The 20,051-nt window shown below is 31.3% G+C and overlaps 1 protein-coding gene across 3 annotated transcripts in view; it reads right to left on the bottom strand.

The window, feature by feature from the left end:
• Window positions 1-9,646: 9,646 nt before the first annotated feature.
• Window positions 9,647-20,051, bottom strand: part of LOC139513779 (uncharacterized) — a 36,587-nt gene continuing 26,182 nt past the window's right edge. For all 3 annotated transcript variants that reach the window (XM_071302575.1, XM_071302578.1, XM_071302577.1), the window contains 9 exons: window positions 18,467-18,596; window positions 17,949-18,092; window positions 16,537-16,799; window positions 15,430-15,568; window positions 13,676-15,094; window positions 13,058-13,125; window positions 12,373-12,466; window positions 11,741-11,862; window positions 9,647-11,356 (listed from right to left, as the gene is read on the bottom strand). In XM_071302575.1, coding sequence (XP_071158676.1) covers window positions 11,192-11,356; window positions 11,741-11,862; window positions 12,373-12,466; window positions 13,058-13,125; window positions 13,676-15,094; window positions 15,430-15,568; window positions 16,537-16,799; window positions 17,949-18,092; window positions 18,467-18,596 — 2,544 coding nt within the window. In that variant the 3' untranslated portion in view covers window positions 9,647-11,191. The remainder of the gene's footprint in view (window positions 11,357-11,740; window positions 11,863-12,372; window positions 12,467-13,057; window positions 13,126-13,675; window positions 15,095-15,429; window positions 15,569-16,536; window positions 16,800-17,948; window positions 18,093-18,466; window positions 18,597-20,051) is intronic.

Genomic DNA, 20,051 nt, shown 5'->3' with positions numbered 1-20,051 from the left:
AAGATTGTTTACAGACACATATATATAGTACCATACCTATCTCTGTTGTGCATGTTATATGGTAAATTCAGAAGGACACATTTGAAACAGAAGGAGCTTCGTGGCATGAACATTTTTACTGGTTTTGCAACAGACGTTTATTATATATTGATCAGTAAGCTGCACATTCAAAACATTGCATAATATTACATAGGGCTAATGAATATACAAATAAGTTATTATTGGTTATTACATACATTTACTAGTCATTAACACAATGTGTTCGAATCTATCTGTTACGGAGTTAAAATGAATAAAGTATGTATTTTAGATTGTGTCTGTTATAATTGCAAGCACAGTTAAAATGTATCAATATTTTCTAAAAGATCATTACAAACTCTGGTAGCAATTGAAATATATGTTTACTGTAGGGTCAGATATAAGGTCCTAATTTCGATCATTATGGAATAACCGTTTCATATTTCATATTTGCATTTTAAACATTTTTTTTATTCGAGCTTTACTGATGAGTCTTTTGTAGACGAAACGCGCGTCTGGCGTAAATGTAAAATGTTAATCCTGGTATCTATGATGAGTTTATTCACAGATGATATCGGATATGTTCCTTACGTCGTAACAACAATCCCTTTCCATTTCATGAATGTGACCTACCGAATAAGACTATTTACCGGATTTGTTATAACATGAGCAACACGACGGGTGCCACATGGGGAAACAAGTATCTGCTTACCCTTCCGGAGCACCTGAGATCACCCCTAGTTTTTGGTGGGGTTCGTGTTGATTATTCTTTAGTTTTCTATGGTGTGTCATGTGTACTATTGTTTGTCTGTTTGTCTTTTTCATTTAAGCCATGGCGTTGTAAGTTTATTTTCGATTTATGAGTTTGACAGTCCCTCTGGTATCTTTCGTCCCTCTTTTCGAAACTAGAGCACCGTTTCGGGAATTGATGCTCTTTATATTACTACTTAATTCTGAAGGGAATTATTCTTTGAAATTACTCCTAAATGATGCTACATCCTAATTCTGCTTGGAACTAAAAATCATGATATTACCCCCTTGTTCTGATTGGACGTGTATTAATTTATATTATTTTATAATTCTAACGAGAATTGAAGCTTCTGGTGTTACTGATCCCTAATGCTAGAAATTGAACGCCTTTTATAACTCCTTATTTCTGGTTGGAACTTGAACACCACATAGTACTCACTAACTTTGGTTGGAATTTGCAACTAACTCTACATATAGACTAACTAGTGCTTTAGTGATTCACTTTCTTTTCTTTGTATTAAATTGCTCTACTCGTTATTATTGGAATATGTTTTCTGATTTTAGGCACACACTTTAATGTTATTTAACAGGTCTTTCATCGTCATTGTATATATTACGGGGTCTGGATAATGAGGCTGAGGTTCTGCGCCTTGTGAGATATTCTAAGGTTAATTTCTTTTACCAGTATGTTGTTATCTACTACTTCCGTAATTTCAAACCCGAGTCAAACACGATAAGCAAATTACAGAAAACAAATGATTACTAAAAGATACTCAAAATAACATGAGAGGATATTTCATTATGTCGTAAAAATGTGGGCATCAAGTTTGTGTACAACAGAAGCAAATGTGAGGCGTTAAACTGAAAAATTCGTAATAAAAAGAAAAATAACAAAAATACCGAACTCCAAGGAAATTTCAAAACGATAAGTCGTTTATATAAAAATGGCAAAATCTCAAACACATCTAACGAATGGAAAACAAATGTCATATTCTTCACTTGATACAGGCATTTCCTCATGTAGAAAATGTTAGATTAAACCTGGTTTAATACTTTGATACTTCCAACATTTACATATACTTATGTGTATTGTTCCATAGAAACACAATAAACGAAAGAAGGTAAAGTAAAACAAAGTTGCTAGAAACATCTGTTCGTTGAGTATACTAGGGGTATAAGGGTGCAGAATGGTGTATTGTGACAGTTATTTAACAGAGCTAAAATATCCGGAAAGTAATCATCAACCAGTTGATGTTTTTTCTGTATATAAAGAAGAAGAAGAAGAAGAGCTAAAATATCAAGCTTCTTCTCATCAATTCGAGGCATAGGATGCCCATCGTGAATTGTAAACTTATTCAAAGACCTAAGATCTAAACAAAATCGAAAAGAATCGTTCTTTTTTTCTGACGAGAACATCGTTTCTAACGTAAATAGTGTGCGAATCTCTTATACAGCATGCATGACCCATTTCACATACATGATCTCAAAACTCACTAAACAATGCTGGTGGAATATGTCTGTATGGTTTTCTATAGGGTTTATCATCTAGTAACTAAATCTCATGTTTCTCCATCAGATCGATCTGTCTCATTAATGAACTCTATAGTATATACCATCAAATAAAAAACAAAACCTACAGACATGGAATACAAAGATCACATGTCTTAAATACCGACTTCCAAGTCAAATTCTTATAGGGGAAGTCAATATAAACTGACAAAATCACGTGCTACCAATAAACGGAACAATTGACAAACAACTGCATTATTCCTGACATCAACATGCATTTTCCGAAGAAAATGGTGTGTTAAACCTTTTTTATAGCTAGATTATCCTCTCACTTGTTATATAGTTGTTTATAGTTCCCTTATATTGACAAAATTGGGTAAGTAACACAAACAGATATGATGGATTAGTGTGAAAATAATTCGTACCCAGAAGCCAAAAAGTGTTTAAACATATATCCCAGACATACAACACATCTAATTAAAATTCAAACGAACATACAAACTAATTTAACAAATATTCAATTAAGGTAGCACAATACAAAGATTGTTTTACTTCCAATCACTAACCTTTGAAAGGCTGTAACTTTCTTATGAATGCATATAAAATAATAAAAGAGGTATACATAGATAGATAATAGATTAATCTTTTAAATGAATGAAATATTTTTATTATGAAATCATTATGTAATCAATTATTATGTAACTAGTGGCAAAATCTGGGTAAGTTCACTTGAATGAATTTAGCTCTATCATCTATTTAACTATACAGAAAATGTTAACGAAATCTTAATCAACACATCATGGGCTTCAAAAGGGTGTCTCAGATTGTCTCTATGGTATTCCATTCTCTCACAAATCTCTAATTAGTGTAAACATCCTAACCACATAAAAGAAGATAATGTTTAATTAGGCGTAAAATTTGTTCTATACATTCTATCTGAAATCTGAGACACCCTTTTGTAGATAATGGCCATAGGAACTACATATAATAAAATCAACCCTCTAGGGATACCTATGCAGAAGCTAATTTCATTTGAAAGTGGAAATTTGGTGAAAAATATTTTAGACACAGTTAACATTATAATTGGTTACATAATTTTTGCATAATACTATCATTGCATTAATTTGAAAGAGTAATCTGTTAGCTATCCAAAACTACCACTGTTATAAATTTTCAAGCATTATTAAGAAAGTTACAGAATTTTAAAACTTGGGAGTTGGAGTTGTAAAATCTTTGTATTGTCCGCGACTTGATGACAAAATTGGCAGTTCAAATTTTCATTGCATCTTGGCAAAATACACGTGGAAAAATAACTATATGTTATTGTGAAAAATGTAAACAACATTAACTTTTTCAAATCGAGTACAAATGAATTTGAGAACTACGACGATAATACACATAATAAGAATTAAAAAAAAAGAAAACGTAAATTATGCATTGGAGCATGCTAAAAAAAGAAGGTTTGATCATTACAGGTATACAAATATCCGTGTCAATGGGATTGTTTTTTAATTTCAATGTTCAATGATAGGCAAAATGTTCGGGTTATGACACTAATTTAAGGTAAAATAACAATAATACGGAACTCCTATGAAAGTTCAAAACGGAAAGTCTCTTAGCAAATGGCAAAATCAAAAGTTCAAACACATCAAACGAATGGATTACAACTGTCATACTCGGCCTGACTTCACACGCATTTTCTTATGTAAAATGTTCAAATTCATTTTTGAACAGTCTGAAAGGACTTTGTTTTCTACGCTCGTTTGATATTAAATCATTATTATATTATTCTCCTTTAAATCTGTTAAAATAGAAATTCTTAATATTTTTATACGATTTTTTATCAATATTTGAATCAGTATTACAAACATGTTACATATCAACTTCAGTAAACTTTCAGTGTGTGTACTATAAAGTTCCTATTTTTCAGATAAAAAATGTTTCTGTTTATTCTGTTATTACACATTTTTTTTGTAAATCTACTATAATTTAAATATAAAAAAATCTTAAAAAAATGTATTATGAAGCTGGAGAGGAAGCTATTCCAAAAAGCAAAGAGGATAATTTGAAGCGAAACCGAAAGATAAGGCGATATTGAATGAACAAATAAGAACGGTATTAAATCAATCAAGAACATCCCATAGAATGCGGAATCTCACGGGCACCTCAAGAGTGTCACAAAAACACGAATTTAAGATTAAAATGACCACATCAAAAAGAATACTCGGAAAGGTACAAAGACAAGCTCATGTATCATAGATTGAAATAATATTCAAGCCTCAACTGTAGATAATAAACTCGTCTACTTATTACTCATCAACATACAAGGAGAAACGGAAATATTCAATAAAAAACACTAAAGCTCGAAATAGATGAAATGATAAGACTGTAGAAACATACAGCATATATTACAAGAACACTTCCAACAATAAGCATACTCTAGCACTAGAACAAAGTTTTGATGGCGTACAAATATAATGATATTTATGATGATATAAAAATAAGAAGATGTGGTGTGATTGCCAATAAGACAACTCTCCACAATAGATCAAAATGACAGACATCAATGTAGTAAAAGAAATAGAACATTAATACGATGGAATATTTATACAACCCTCTAACAAGCAAAACAAACCAACCTAAATGTAGAAATATAAGGGCACGGACACAATCTATTGCATCCACACAGCACGTGTATAAACAAATCTTGCAGCAAATGTAAAAATAAGATGCGGTTTGGTTGCCAACGGCACAGGTAAATTAGAACTTATAGCAATGAAAAACGACATCATTGAATAAAGGATTGGTATTGGTTATGTTACAACGAAGAAAGTACAGCCAAAAAAAAACCTGTAAGAAAGTGAGAATATCGGCTGAACAGTATTAGTATGGGATGGAGGATGAACTCCATTTAAAGATCATGTAATATGATTTTAACATATGTTGATGTTCCAATTACATTAAAAATAGGATTCTAGCACCACTCATAAAAAGGACAATGATTAGACAACTAAAGAGGTTAAACTTTAACAAAGACAAACCCCAAATAAGTATACTCAAACCATGAGTTGACACAGTTATTAACACGTGTAGTCTCTACTGAATTTTTCTTTGGCCAGCAAATCTAACCTCAGAGGCAATTGTAAGAAGCGTAGGACACTAAAGATCTTAGTAACCCTTGATGCAGGAAATGCCTTTTATAAACTGAACCATGAGATTCTAAACAATAATCTGGACCATTAAGAAATACAAGGGGAACTGTGGTTACCTCAAAAAAGAAATCTATACAGAAATATGTTTCTGTTGTTCCGTCGTTTACCTCTTATAGTTAATGTTTTCCCTCTATGACCCGGATTTGACTTTGTGTAATCGATTTATGACTATTTAACAGCGGTGTTCTACTGTAGTCTTTATGCATGAGTATGCAGATAAACTTGAAAAGACAATATGAAGAAGAGGTGATTGAAATTCATCGAATACAAGGAGCAAAAGAGGGGCGAAAGATACCAGAGGAACAGTCAAACTGACAACGACATGGCCAAAAATGAAAAAGAAAAACAGTCAAAAATGTCCACTAGCTTTTAATTATATGTGTTATAACAATGTATTGACGGATAGTATTATAAACAGTGGTCTTGAAGTAAGTATTGATGATATACAATCACAGCACCTACATATGAACACGATATTGCTTTCAAAGCAAAACACATTGACGATGCACAAAGAATTTCGGATATAGCACGTAGGGAACTCGTGTTTATCAACCTAATTAATCTGAAGCTGTATATCGCGACAAAAGGCTAATGATATTCAACTGTTACTGATCTACCCAATCTAATTAAAAACCGATCTCTCATCGCTCCTGTTTCTGATATGTCGCGTGGGAGATCTAACGAAACCCGCTTTGAGGTCACATGTGCGTAGGTGTGTCTTTTTCGACCAATGAAATTGAGTCTTCCACGATCTTGAAAGTTTATCGTAAGGTAAAGGGATGTAACTCATTTTATTTACGACGAAATCGTCAGTCAAAATAATTCATAAACTTTTTTGATTGGCTTATTAATAGGTCGTCAACTCATTTGCATATCATTATAAATTCATAACTTCTAGTTCACTCACATGTGACCTCTGAGCGGGTTTCGTTAGATCTCCCACGCGACATATCAGAAACAGGAGCGATGAGAGATCGGTTTTTAATTAGATTGTGATCTACCAATCAGTGTAAATTTCTATATTTTGATAGTATGCTAAATTAGTATGCCTTAACTTGTTGTTGATCTACTTAATTATATTCTTTTATATATACTGAAATTATGGTGAAGTGACATTTTCACCTGGTGACGATCTAGTCATTCATGTAAATGTCTATATTTGGAAAGTATACTATATTAATATACTTTTATCTATTGACGATCAAGTCATTAATGAAGAGCGTTATGCATTTATAGTATGCTTTTTTAATATGCTTTCACCTGTTGACAATCTAGTCATTGGGTGTAAATTTGTTGAAAGTATGCAGAATTAATGTGTTTTCACCTTTTCATGATCTTTTCATTAATGTACACTTCTATGTTTGAGAAGTAATTAGGTATCATAGTTCACAGTGGCATCTTTGAAAATGAGGTGAACTAGATGGATAAGATAAAAAGTAATTTGTACAATTCAAATCCATATAATAGCTTGTTAAGTTAACAAATCTCCTAAACTTGATACATGGAACAAGGGATTATACATGTTCTGATATAAACGTTATGCATGTAGGGCAGAAATTATTGATGAGCCATTTGTAATGGAATGAATCCAAACAGCTATATACAAGAATAGAAAACTATATTATACTGGCATGTTAGTAACTGCTGGTAGTCCCTTGTTAATATCTGTATTATTGTCATTTTGTTTAGTTTCTTTTGTTACCTTTACTGACATCCGACTTGGACTTTCTTGTAAAACCGAGTTTTATTGTGTGTATTGCTGTGTGTTTGTTCATTCTGCATTGGCTAGAGGTATAGGTGAGGATTGAGATCTCAGGAACATGTTTAACCCCGCTCCATTTTTACGACTATACCAATTGGTGAGCCTCTGGCCTTTGTTAGTCATGTATGTTTTTTAATTTTAGTACATATATATGTTTTGGAGTTTGGTGTGACATCCTATTTCATTGAACTAGTAATCATTTTCTTATGGGGCAGCTAAAGCCCGACTCTGGGTATCGCTGTGTTGAAGACCAATTGTGTTTTGTGTTCTCTAGTCTGGTTGTTGTCTCTTTGACACATTTCCCGTTTCCACTCTCAATTTTATAGATTGTGACAAATTTTGCCAACTACACTAAGGTAATCTATTCTAGAGGTAGCAAAGCCTTAGAAACCAGATGCTCTGCAGGGCGCAGCTTTATATGACCGCAGAGTTTGAACCCTGAACAGTTGGGGCAAGTATGGACACAACATTCAAGCTTGATACAGCTCTGAATTTGGATTGTGCTTAAATAGTTGACACAACATAGGTTTCTGAAACAGAATGAATGTGGTCTAAGAACTTAAACTTAAAATTTTTAAATTGGACATTTACCTATTATGGTCCAATATCCAAAATCTAAATACATGGTTAGATTCAGCATATCAAAGAACCCCAAGAATTCAATTTTTGATGAAATCAAATAAAGTTCAATTTTGGACTCTTTAGACCTCAATGTGGTCCAATTTGATAACCAGACCCAAATATCAAAAATCTAAATAGATGGTTAGATTCAGCATATATAAAAAAAACATATATTAAATTTTTGTTGAAATCAAACAAAGTTTAATTTTGGACCAACTTAAAAACTGGGCCTATAATCAAAAATCTAAATACATGTTTAGATTCAGCATATCAAAGAACCCCAAAAATTCAATTTTTGTTGATATCAAACAAAATTTAATTTTGGACCATGATTTGGACCAACTTGAAAACTGGCCCCATAAGCAAAAATCTTAATACATGTTTAGATTCAGCATATCAAACAACCCCAAGGGTTCAATTTTTGTTGAAATCAAACTAGAGTTTAATTTTGGACCCCGATTTGGACCAACTTAAAAACTGGGCCTATAATCAAAAATCTAAATACATGTTTAGATTCAGCATATCAAAGAACCCCAAAGATTCAATTTTTGTTGATATCAAACAAAATTTAATTTTGGACCATGATTTGGACCAACTTGAAAACTGGCCCCATAAGCAAAAATCTTAATACATGTTTAGATTCAGCATATCAAACAACCCCAAGGGTTCAATTTTTGTTGAAATCAAACTAGAGTTTAATTTTGGACCCCGATTTGGACCAACTTGAAAACTGGGCCCATAATCAAAAATCTAAGTACATGTTTAGATTCAGCATATCAAAGAACCCCAAGAATTCAATTTTTGTTAAAATCAAACAAAGTTTGGACCTTAATGTAGACCAATTTGAAAACGGGACCAAAAATTAAGAATCTACATACACAGTTAGATTCGGCATACCAAAGAACCCCAAGTATTCAATTTTTGATGAAATCAAACAAAGTTTAATTTTGGACCCTTTGGGCCCCTAATTCCTAAACTGTTTGGACCAAAACTCCCAAAATCAATCCCAACCTTCCTTTTGTGGTTGTTAACCTTGTGTTTAAATTTCATAGATTTCTATTTACTTAAACTAAAGTTATAGTGCAAAGCCCAATGTGTCTTCGGACGACGATGACGCCAACGTCATACCAATATACGACCACAATTTTTTTTTGCCTTCCTATAAAAAGCAGAATTCCTAATTTTATGCAATGATTATGTTCAACTGATAACATACATGCTACAATTTTATCTTGAGAGAGAGAGATTCAGATCAATTTGATTTCAATCCAAGGGAGATAATTTTACCTTTGATGGTAACTTGGCATTACCAATGACTACATACACAGAAACAAACTATTTGATAACAACTGTCATATTCCTAACTTGGTACAGGATATTTTAAGAAAAAATGGTGGGTTAAACTTGATTTTATGACTAGCCAAACCTCCCACTTATATGACAATGTTAAAAATTATTGCTAAAATGACAACACAAACACACGTAAGAACACTTATCACAGATAATTGTACAAATATAAAATATAGTATTCAACGAACCTCTTCCATTAATGACAGACAGCACAAACAGTGATGATCTTATGCAAGGAATATGTATCTTGGAACAATATACAATTATTTTCACAATATGAAGTCCAAACAAAAAGGTTATATCAAATGTGGTAATTAGATGTGAATATTTCAAGAATAAAGAAAACAAGAAAGAATTCCCTCTTTTGTTTGCTTTGGTAAAAACTGTTTTTTATTCCCCTACACATAAGAGAAATAACTGATAATTGTATGTTAAAGTATTCTTTAATAATCTAGTACAAGCAACAAACATTACAAATTTCAGAAATATAAAGTGTAAAAATTTTAAATTAATACATGTATTAGTAAATATCTTAATCAGAAGCATTACAAATAAGTATGCATTTTTTTAATGGTTGGGACGTGGATTATCATAATTTCTTTAAAACGGTGAAACATACAATATATGGTTTGTAACATCTCAGCTAATACAAGATCCATAAGATATAAATACAAACCAAATTAAACAAATGATTGTCAAGTTTAGAACTGGTTGTGTTTACAGACACCACATCTTCCTTGATGCAGAGGGCACTCATTTCATACTCATTTACTTCATTGTATCCAAATTAAAAAGAGTGAAATTAACAAATAAACATCAATATATTATCAATATAAGTTTTAACAGTTTCTTCCTTCTATAAATCTTTTTTTAAGTAAACAAAAGCTAATACAAAGTAAGCATTCAATAATTGTAGAATTTTCTTTGGTTAATGTAGATTCCTTTGGTCCCTTTTTTAGTAAATAATCTGGTTTTTTTTTTTATACAAACCCAATTGTTAAGGATTTTCTACTGTAAATATATTTTATACAATATATGAAAGTAGTATATCAACTAAGGATGAAGTTTGAGGTCAATAAACTTCTTTTGAGTGATATGTCCTTGTATGTACCTCAGAAAAAGGCTACAATAGTTATATTATTATTGTTAATACATGTAGTCAAAAGTAGAGGAAAAATTTATTTAGTTGGTTCTTACAATTTCATCACATATTTTAAAAATAACTGTGGAAATCACTTTTCTATCTAATGTTTTCAGTCTACCATTGAAAAAATAGTATAACATGTGATTCTTCAAATGAATCAAATTACTTAGAACATACACAATAATAATATAAATATTGTTATAAAAATTTTTGACAATTTTTTGTTATTATACTCTATTTTAAAACAACACTCAGTTTACAATCAATTAACATAAAAAACTTGAATTTTTGTCAATTACAATACAAATCATTTTGTTAGGTTTATAAGGATAATTATTGATATGCATTTCAATTTTTTCTCAGCATTTTATTTTCCTATAAAATTTCTATGAATGGTTCATTATTCAATCAAAAGTATTTTTGTTTTCTTCAAAATGTTCATATAAATGTAAAAATTACCCATTAAAAATATGGAAAATGTGGAAACAGTTGTATTGTTGATTCCTCTTAATTTCACAATTCATACACAGGCATACAAAAAGAGGATTAAGCAAAAAACAAACTATGCAACAAATGATTATGTAATTCACCGGTATGCAAAATAGGATTATGCAATGTCATATGTATGAAAAAAGCACTAAGTTATTAACAAGTTAAAAACAAATTTTTGTAAAAACTTAAATTCAATATGAAAATACTTCAAGAATATAAAAAAATTTCAATGGAATATACACTTGTTCAATTAACTTGTTATATATAACAGCTTGTATCTGCAGAAACTTGACGCCATTATTATATTACATTATTATATCTATATTTGATATGTCACATGATCATTCCAGCTTCACAATACCAGGGAGCAGTACTTGTATCCTCAACATCTTTAACAAAAACAAAGATTTCTCCCTGACTTGGACTTTTCTGTAGATCAAGAAATTCCTCGTTATCGTCCAATAGAACAAACTTTGTAACACCCATTCTATCATGAATCTGGTAAAAAAAAGAAATTTAAAGCTAACATCAAATAATTTAATATATTTCAGATGTAAAAACATTTCCTGATTGGCTGAAAGTTTCTGTCAATCAGCTGACAGAAATATTTATGTCATATTACCATGATGTAATCAAAAGTTTTTCCATGATTAACTCCTAAAGAATGGAGGTTAGAATTAAATTATAAAGAATGACTGTAATATTTCTTCTGTCTATTCAAAATAACCTAAAAAATGTGGTACACACTTTTAAGTAAATATAAAGGGAGCAATATTTTGAAATTAGATTAGGGAATTTAAAGGCAACAAAATATATAAAGATATGGTGTATCATAACAAATCAATCAGGTAAGAAATGGTTTAATTGAAAAAATTATCTTACATAGTCTGAGCATTCCTTCTCAATAATTTCTTTCCATTGTTGTTTGACTACCATTCCTGGGAGCTCCATTGTAAAAGTCTCCCCTGGTTTATAATGTACAGTCAACCTGGATCCATTATGGTCTGTCAAAAAAAGTCATATAATGTATGACAATCTATAACAATATACACTGTATAATGTATGACAATCTATAACAATATACACCGAAAGCTTGAGAAATACAATGGTCACCAATAAACAGAATGGAGAATAGTCTTGATACTGGGACTAATACTGAAGACTTACCACAGTGTGTGGTAGTAGTTTATACTTTACATAATTATAAATTGTCTTAACATGTAACAAAAACTCAACTGTGTGTATCATTATCTCTATGAAATTGTATTTAAGAAAAATATAGAAACAAACAACAAAAGCAGGAGCAAAATGTTTTCACCAATTCATTAGAACTATTCACCGAAATAGTCCTAAATCATTTAATACCATTTTTTTCTCCATTGGTCCATTTGGTAATATTATTGGGGCAAAAAATGTTATGTAAAGAAGAGTTAAATAAAATGCATGTTGTTAACTGAAGGTGTTGTAGGTTTGGCAGAGGAGAGTTTAACTGATAGAATGTTTATTATCCTTACTTGATGGTGTTTGTGCACAATATTGGGTTTGTATATACAACATACTGGCTTCCATGTCATCATCTTCTTCTAAAGCAAACTTGGCAGATTCCTCCTAAAATATTGTACAATGTTGTTACACAGTACTAATCATATATTTTATGTACATTATGATTAGGTTTTGAATATGTAAAAACCACAAAATTGCCCCATTCATATTTCTTTCAGTGGCAAATAACAAGAAGGAAGTTTTTTAATCTATAAATACTCCTCAATATGCACACTTTTATTTAGATTTATTTTATTTTTTCCAAACACATAATGCATATAATATACAAAGGCATATAGCTATTCTTTACAGTGCAGATAATATACAAAGGCCAAATTTGATTCATACTTTACCTCAAATGCTTATTACTTTACTTTTTTAATCAACTTTTTATTTCATTTCTTAAATGGTAAAAACTCAATAAAGGCATCAAATTTTCCTATTTTTCTCAGTTTTTACTATTTTGATCCAAAAAGATGACTGTCTGTAATGGTGTTATCTGTTTTTAAATTGTAATTTTTGAGGTAATATAAACTGCAGATCTCCATATGGATCAGTGGTAATAGTTGTACATATAGAACAATTAACTGTGACCCTTCTGATGCACAATAGTTAATTATCTTGGAGATAAAAATGAATTGACTAATGAAAACTTACTATTTCTATTTCTTGTGACTGGAGATGGTCGCTGGTATTACTAGTAGACAACTGTTCAAGAAATTTATCTGTAAAACAAACACCTTACTTTACCATACAGAATGGAAATGAAAGAAATATATGGTGGATATAGAGTAAAATCATATGAACATGAGTGTGCACACTGAAATGTCAACTTTAGTTATCAAGATTGCATTAATGTTGAAAGTCTTCAAGATAAATATTTGTTACAAGTATCACATAAAGTCAAGTTCAGTTGAAACCTGATGAACAGACATGTACACTTACAAATATTTCTGTCATAAGAACATTATAAGCCTAGTACCTTTGATGAGTTGTTTTAATTCACTTTCCCAAAATTATATATCAATTACTACACATCAAACAGATTTTGAATAAGCAATATTGCGATTCATTTATTTTCATTTTTGAGGAAAACTTGCATACTTTTTGGTTTTTAATTTTATGTTTTTGGCAGTGTGAATACATTCAATTAGACAATTTGCAAATTGTTGAACATTTAAAAATTTGTGGTGCCCCTGAACCCACAAAATTTACTTAAATTGGAATCCAAGGAACAATAATGACTCCATAGTATATATTTAGTGTGTTACCTACCAATCTCTTCTTGCTGACTCTGAGGTGAGGAAAAGGCTCCAGATGTATCATTCTCAATGCTAAGATGTGGTGTATGGGGTGGAGATTTACCCACACTACTTCCTAGACCAGATGTCGTCTTTGGTATAGATCTAACTGGCATGAATGGCGCTGCACGTTGAACCTGTGGTGTAAAGTATGGTGCAGTTGGTGGCAGCGGGGATGTCTGGTCTGTGCTTACACTGGCTGTATTGGGATCTGACCTACTACCTCCTGCAAACTGCTTCCTTTTAGTGGCTGGACTAAGATCTAGGTATAATTTTGCATGGTTTGTCTTTTTTACCGAGATGTCTCTGGTTCTAGTCTCAGTTTCCATACTCTTACTTAAATTAGGTTGTAAGAGATTAACTCCCTCTCCTGATCCAAACAGATTCTCGTCATCAATATCATCTTCTTCTGCGATAGAAAACATTGAACTGACAATGGAGGGGGACGTAGAGGTGGGTCTCTGTAGAACTTCAACTCTCTGCTCCACTGAACCAGAACTTACTGATGATGGGGGAGACAATGTATTCAGAGCAGTCATTGTTAGTGTAGAGTTTTCTGAGTCTTTACGTTCCTGCTGTGTCTTTGAAATGACAGGATTTCTTTCATAAAAAACAGTCAAGTTAGGAACATCAAGAGAAGATTTGGACATTTGATCAATTATTTTCTCCTGTGAAACTTCACTCTGACTACTGAAATAGCTATCAAACGATTTGTTTTGAGATTCTGTTCTTGATAACTGATGGGACAGGATCTTGTCAGCGAACTCATCAACAATAGCTTCTGTCTCCTTCTTTACTACTTTCTCCTCTTCTGTCAATGCTTTAGGATAGAGTAAAGCAAAATTAGGCAGATCAGAATGAGGCTGGGCTTCAAATTCTAAGTCACTCTGGCTGACATCAGAGTCTGAGGACCTCTTCTCAGTTGTAGATTCACATTCTTCTAGTCCTAATGAGGTAAATGTAATGGCTCCTATATCAAACATGTACTCCTCAAATAGATTATCTGGTGGTTCTGTTTCTTGGAAGGTTAGGTGTTCTGGTAATGAAAGGCCAAAATCTATAGCTAGTCTTCGTACTTGGTTATATATAGAAGAATTAGCTCTATCACCTGCCTTTTCTAAATCACCTGTATTTTCTAACGAATCATTTTCTTCAGGTTCTCTCTTCTTTTCACTTATCTCAATCTTTTTTGGAGTTTCACAGTCATTCGAAATATGAATACTTTTGAGATCCTCTTCAATTTCTTTAACAATGTCAACATTTTCTCCCTTGGCAGCTGTCGGTGCATCTAACTTTGTATCGTTTATTTGACATAAAGACTCAAATTTTGTATCAGGTATTTGATGTACAGATGCATACAGTGTAGAATACAAAATCTCTTGGTTGAAATCATCTGAAATTACAACAGTGAATTTAATTATTTCAAAATCATTATCAATTAACAATTTTATAGGAACACAATCAAATAGAAATAGAAATCATTGTTGAGCTTTGAAATATTTTAAGTGTAATAGGCATTAAATCCTATATTTTCTCAAACAAAATACCCCACTGAGCTTAGTGGACAAATGTATATTTGATACTGTTTGTCAAAACTCAATGTTACTTCAAACCTACTTTTTGGTCTCTATGATGTTATATTTTACAAACAGGTTACAAAAATAGAAATAATTTATATTTGAGACAGTATGTGTGAAGCCTTTTAATCTGACAGGTTACAGAACCTACCTAACATTCTGAATGCTCCATGTTGAAGAAGTTGTTCTGAACCTGGTCTTTTGGATGGATCTTTGTTAAACCCCTCACGTATCAACTGAGCAATTTCAACACTTATATTTGATGGGATATCTGGCTCTTGTTCAATTATCTAAAAAAGATACAACCAAGCAATCAATGTAAATATTACATATGATGTTACTACACATGGGCAAACAATTTACAGAAATATTAACACTTTAAATCAAGAAAAGCGATACTGACTAAAATTGAGAAAGGAAATGGGGAATGTGTCAAAGCGACAACAACCCGCCCATAGAGCAGACAACATGTAATCCATTGTTTTTTTTTAAGACTATTTAAAACTATTTTCTTTAACAATTACAAACTCTTCACATTCAAGTATTAGTTTTTATTAAGTCAGTAAGAGCCCCTTAATTTCTTGATTTTTTAAAAACCTGAACAGAATAGTTTTAAAATATAAGCAACTTTTTAGTGCTGTTCGTTTTTTACCGATTTCCCACAAATACATGTATTTCAACAGAATTTTTAATATGAAAAAGTGGAACTCAAAAGAGCTTTTATTGCCATCCCTGCAAAAATATAGTGTCTTTGAACCAACTATTTTTAGAACTGAATAGTACTGTTAATAGGACACTGACATACCCTTATAAAATTCTGAACTGACACATACAGTCAATTAAGGATGTCGGGTAAAATTTAAAACATCTAGAATTTGAAATTCATACTTAATGTCAGAAGAGCATTTATAGTTAAGGAACAAAGCAAGCTAAAAATATTGATAGGGTATAGAACTCCTTTTTGAGATATTTCATTTCTTAAAACATGACTTGAAAAGGCTGACACAGATTTTTACCTTATATTTAGCATTGGCATTATATGGGTTTCAAATTGTAAGAGAAAAAAAAACCAACTGACAAAAATTCATAATCCTGACCCGACTACATACTTAAGCATGAAGTCTGAAGATTCTCAATCTTTTCCAATATCAAAGAAGGGTATAATTAAAAACCATGTAAAACATTAAAAATCTTTTGTTAAAAAATTCAAATAATTCATAGCAAAGTGTTCTGCTATGGATTTTTTTTTTTAACTTACTACATATATCAATGCTCCAATATTTGGATATTTCCTAACCCATGGTGGATAACCAGTCAACATGTGGACAAGTACACATACAGCTGACCATAGGTCAGACTTATAGCCATGGCCTTCACCTCTGGCTTTTTCTGGACTAAATACAATTTGTGATCCACTAGGTGTTGCTCCACGTTTGTCGGTGCTACTAGTTAACTTTCTAGCCACACCAAAGTCTGTGATCACAACATCTTTTGTTCCACTCCTTACTAGAATGTTATCAGCTGCAATTATATTAGAATAATTAATCTAAAATCATAATCTATTGAGAAATATACAGTTTATGGACATTAAAGTCATAATAAACGAGTGACCGGTGAAAAATAATGTTATTCCAATTCTTGAACCAATGCATACAAACATTATAACCTTAGTCTTCTGTGCAAGATTTTATCATTTTTTTTCGCATAAATTTCGTATAATCGTCAATCTATTTTTCAATCGGTCAGTGTTGTTGGGAAAATATGGCAGGTAATTAAAGTTCATGTTTTGAAGCCAAAGTTTAACGATTGTCACCTGTTTGTCAACAATCAACAAAAAAGCATGGATATTGAGCACGTGTTTAACATGTACAATCAGATAAAAGTTTATTTTAAGGACATCCATGCGTACTGCGATCACTGGATTTTTAGGAGATAGGTCACACAGAGGTCACTTTGCATACAGAAAATATGTCGGGGAATTGCTTCCTGGAAGCAATTAAAATAAAGTAAACTTCTTCTTAATATGAACAAATTAAAGAATTTTCTGCAGAAAAAAATATATATGTAAAACTATCCATTAAGTTATAAAAAACATATGCATTATTTTTTCTAATTTGAGGTTTCTTATGACTTTAACCGTTTTTGTTTTTAGCTCACTATTTCAAATTTTAATTTTTTTTTGGGGGGGGGGGGGGACTTGTGGTTGGATACTCAAATACCTGATGGCAGAAGCATGACAATAGTCTGACGTGTATTTGTTTATTTTATTATAATTTTGTCTTCAGATCTTTTTCTTTGATATCAGCAAAAGACAGTCTTATTTTGGTATCCCAATATGGAACCTCGCAAGTTGTTTTTGTTAATTTTTTTTGAAAGTAAAATGTAGAAGGCAGATATTTGATTGTTTCTGTTAAATTAATTCACAATATTTATACGACCCTGGAGGGAAAAAATCTTGACATATTGTTTAGACGGCAGTCTATATTAAGACTGTATGATGTATTCTAGGTAACTTTTGTTGTTGGTTTGCTGTCTCATGGACATTTATCCCATACCTCTTTTTATTCATAATCTGAATGACTTTTATGTTCTCTTTTTCTGATATATTTTATGTTACAATTGAAATTATGATGATGAAAAAAGAAATATGACTGAAAAAAATAGTGATACCTTTTAAATCTTCATGAATAACATATCTTTTTTCTAGGTAAACGAGAGCTTCTAGAATCTGTTTAAAGTAGTTGATAGCAGTTATCTGACTAAGTCTACGACTCATAGATCTCTGCATGTTGATTGTTTCTGTCAAACAACCACCTGTAAATAAAATGTCAATCATTTATTATAAACAAGGATTTATATTTTTAACTGCTATGTTTTTATTCCCTAGGACTCCTCTCTTCTATTCACTGTCACAACAGAAGATCTCAAATATATATAACTTGTCATATATATTTAATTACTAGTATTACACTAAAAATATCATAAAGGTGTAACTACCAATTTCACAACTTCCAATCAAAGACATAAAGCACTAGAAATTAGTGTTAGGTCTTCGTCATTCTTCCTTATTCATAGTTGTTTCCAATAAACTTTCGAAATGTTATTTAAATGATTAACTCTTTTATTAAATGAGACACATTCATATAGTTAGGTAACATATAAATTGACAAATGACCAGTATGCCTTACCATCAATAAACTCTGACAAGATATAGATTTTTTCGCCTCTTCTCAAGGTTCCAATAAGCTGTACAACGTTTCGATGTGTCAAATCACTCCAAATCTCTAGTTCATTGAATTCATATTTCGAAATGTGAATCTGTAAAAAAAAATTAAAAAAAATAAAACAATGCTTTTTGTGATGGGGGTTTACTGTGACATTAAATACAGGAAACAATAAATTGCTTCGCTGAGCACAGCTGGTTACAACCGCAGATGTCCAACCCTGAAAACCCCAAAATGGACACAATATTCATGCTTGATACAGGTCTGAATTTGATTGTTTTTTTAATTTTTGACACATAATAGGTTTTGAAAACAGAATAACTGTAGTCAAAGAACTTCAATTATTATATAATTTGAATTTATATTCAATTTTGTGCTTTTGTGCAATACACTATGCTGTTGCAAATTGACTCCCCCCTGCTAAATCCCCCCCCCCCCCCCCTTTTTCCAATTTTATCACCTTCCCCCTTTCCCTTATTCCCCCCAAAAAATCTTTCCCTCAAGATATGGTTTGTATCTCATTTCAAATTTCTAATTGAGTTTGCAACAATAATTACCCATTTAGATATAACAGAAAAGTTTTTTAAAATATAAAATGACATACATAGTCATAGCTAAAATTAATATTAACCATGAAAATCCTTATTTTTCCCATTTTTTGGCCCCTAATTCCTGAATGGTTTGAGCCATAACCCCCAAAAGTCAATCATAACCATCCCTTTGTAGTATGGAAACCTGTGGTATACTTTCAGAGAGATTCATACACTTTATTACGAACCCAATGATACTTTTCCACAGATTCACCTGACAGTTACCTGTCCATTTAAACTTTAGGCAGTTATTTTGTCCCATTGAACAAATACAATAGCTATTGTTCTCAGTATAGTTTATTCACTAGGACCTTTAAATTTCTTGTAAGAGAAATCTATCACTATGACTAATTTACAGGAGTAAAAAATGTATCAGCTAAATAGATAGAAATAACATTTTTAACATTAAAAAACTGCATGTGATTTTGTGTTTATTCAATATAAATAATATTTTTTTCCTATCTGTTCAAAATGAACAGTAATATAATCTTAAAAAGCTGATTTTTAAAAAACTTTAGTATTGTTCCTAGCGAAATTTGCAATTTTTAGTTTTTGTTTAGTTATAAAATACTTTTTAGAAGGCCTTAATATAAACATCACCATTTTTAAGTACACAAACATTTTTTTTTTAATAGGAACAATGTTGAAAAGTTTTATTAATGCTTGAATCACAGTTTACATTCAACAGATTGTGTTAAAATTTTAATGATTTCTGTTTACTTATACTAAAGTTATTATTCAGAAATTTTCCGTCTTCTTACGACGCTGACAACGACGACGACAATGTGACACCAATATACAACCAACATTTTTTAATTTTTTTGCGTCTGTAAAAAATAAACCTGACAATATTACTAACATTTAGATAACATCTAACTTAGTCTTTTATCCCACCATTTTATTCAGAAAATGCCTGTACCAAGTAAGAAATATGACTGTTGTGTTCAATTTGTTCTGTT

Source organism: Mytilus edulis, chromosome 2 (genome assembly GCF_963676685.1).
Source record: "Mytilus edulis chromosome 2, xbMytEdul2.2, whole genome shotgun sequence".
In the NCBI taxonomy this organism is placed as follows: domain Eukaryota; kingdom Metazoa; phylum Mollusca; class Bivalvia; order Mytilida; family Mytilidae; genus Mytilus; species Mytilus edulis.
The sequence above is the reverse complement of the archived record's forward strand: the minus strand, read 5'-3'. Positions and strand labels throughout refer to the sequence as shown.